This window comes from Entamoeba dispar, genomic scaffold (genome assembly GCF_000209125.1).
Source record: "Entamoeba dispar SAW760 scf_1105229461483 genomic scaffold, whole genome shotgun sequence".
Classification (NCBI taxonomy): domain Eukaryota; phylum Evosea; order Mastigamoebida; family Endamoebidae; genus Entamoeba; species Entamoeba dispar.
In genome coordinates this window covers 1-1,039 of record NW_001854715.1, presented here as the reverse complement: position 1 = coordinate 1,039, position 1,039 = coordinate 1, and the positions used below count along the sequence as shown (strand labels likewise).

Sequence of the window (1,039 nt, the reverse complement as noted above, 5' to 3'; positions counted from 1 at the left end):
ACCTTTAATATAGAAAGGAAAGTGGTATAAAAGTCTAATAGATTATAGAAAGTGGTATAAAAATCTAATAGATTATAGAAAGTAGTATATAAGTCTAATAGATTATAGAAAGTAGTATAAGAAAGTAAGAAAATATAGGAAGGTAGTATAAGACTCTAATAGAATATAGAAAGTGGTATAAGACTCTAATAGAAACATACTAGATGATACAAAAATATAGAATATAGACAAGTATAAATATATAGAGAATAAAGATAAAGAGTAAGTGTGGTAGGATATGAACATAATAACATATCTAGTATAAGTAGTATACATAAAATAGATAAGTAGAGGAAAAGTATAAAGGATATAGTTATAGTAGTTATAGAATAAAACATATAGAAAAGATATAAAGTATAAAGTATAAGGTATAAGATATAAGATATAAGGTATAAAGTATAAGGTATAAAGTATAAGTTATAAGAGTATAGTATAGTATAGTATAGGTGGAAGTATAGTAGGAATATACTATTAAAAGATGCAAGAGGTGGGGTTTGAACCCACGCCTCCGAAGAGATCCGTACCTGAAACGGACGCCTTGGACCACTCGGCCACTCTTGCTATTACCTTGAAGGAAATAGAAAGTAGAAAAACAAGAATAGTAATAAACATGATAGAATAGTAATAAACATGATAGAATAGTAAGGTGAATAGTCATATAGAATAATAAATAGATAGAATAGGAAGTAGTTTTGTCATATAGAATAATAAATAGATAGAATAGTAAGGTGAATAGTCATATAGAATAAACATATAAAAAGAATAAAAATAAATAATATATGATAGAAATGGGTAGATATATAGAATAGGAAGTATAAAAATTAGAAGATGTATAAGTATATAATATATAATATAGATAGTCATAAAATAGACTAAGTGTAGATAAAATTATAGATATAGAGATGATATAATATAATATAATATAATATATATATATATATATATACACATAAATTAGATATAATATATGATAGTGTAGATATGATATAAAGTACGACAT

General features: G+C 24.0%; 1 protein-coding gene across 1 annotated transcript, besides 4 other annotated features; it reads right to left on the bottom strand.

The window, feature by feature from the left end:
* Positions 1 to 361: 361 nt before the first annotated feature.
* On the bottom strand, positions 362 to 697 carry EDI_300870 (uncharacterized protein; the record flags this gene model as incomplete). Its single annotated transcript, XM_001738563.1, has 1 exon — positions 362 to 697. The coding sequence occupies one exon, from the start codon at positions 695 to 697 to the stop codon at positions 362 to 364; it is 336 nt and encodes a 111-aa protein (XP_001738615.1).
* Positions 464 to 485: a microsatellite.
* Positions 672 to 844: a microsatellite.
* Positions 746 to 898: a microsatellite.
* Positions 899 to 941: 43 nt separating this feature from the next.
* Positions 942 to 1,029: a microsatellite.
* The last annotated feature ends 10 nt before the right edge of the window (positions 1,030 to 1,039 follow it).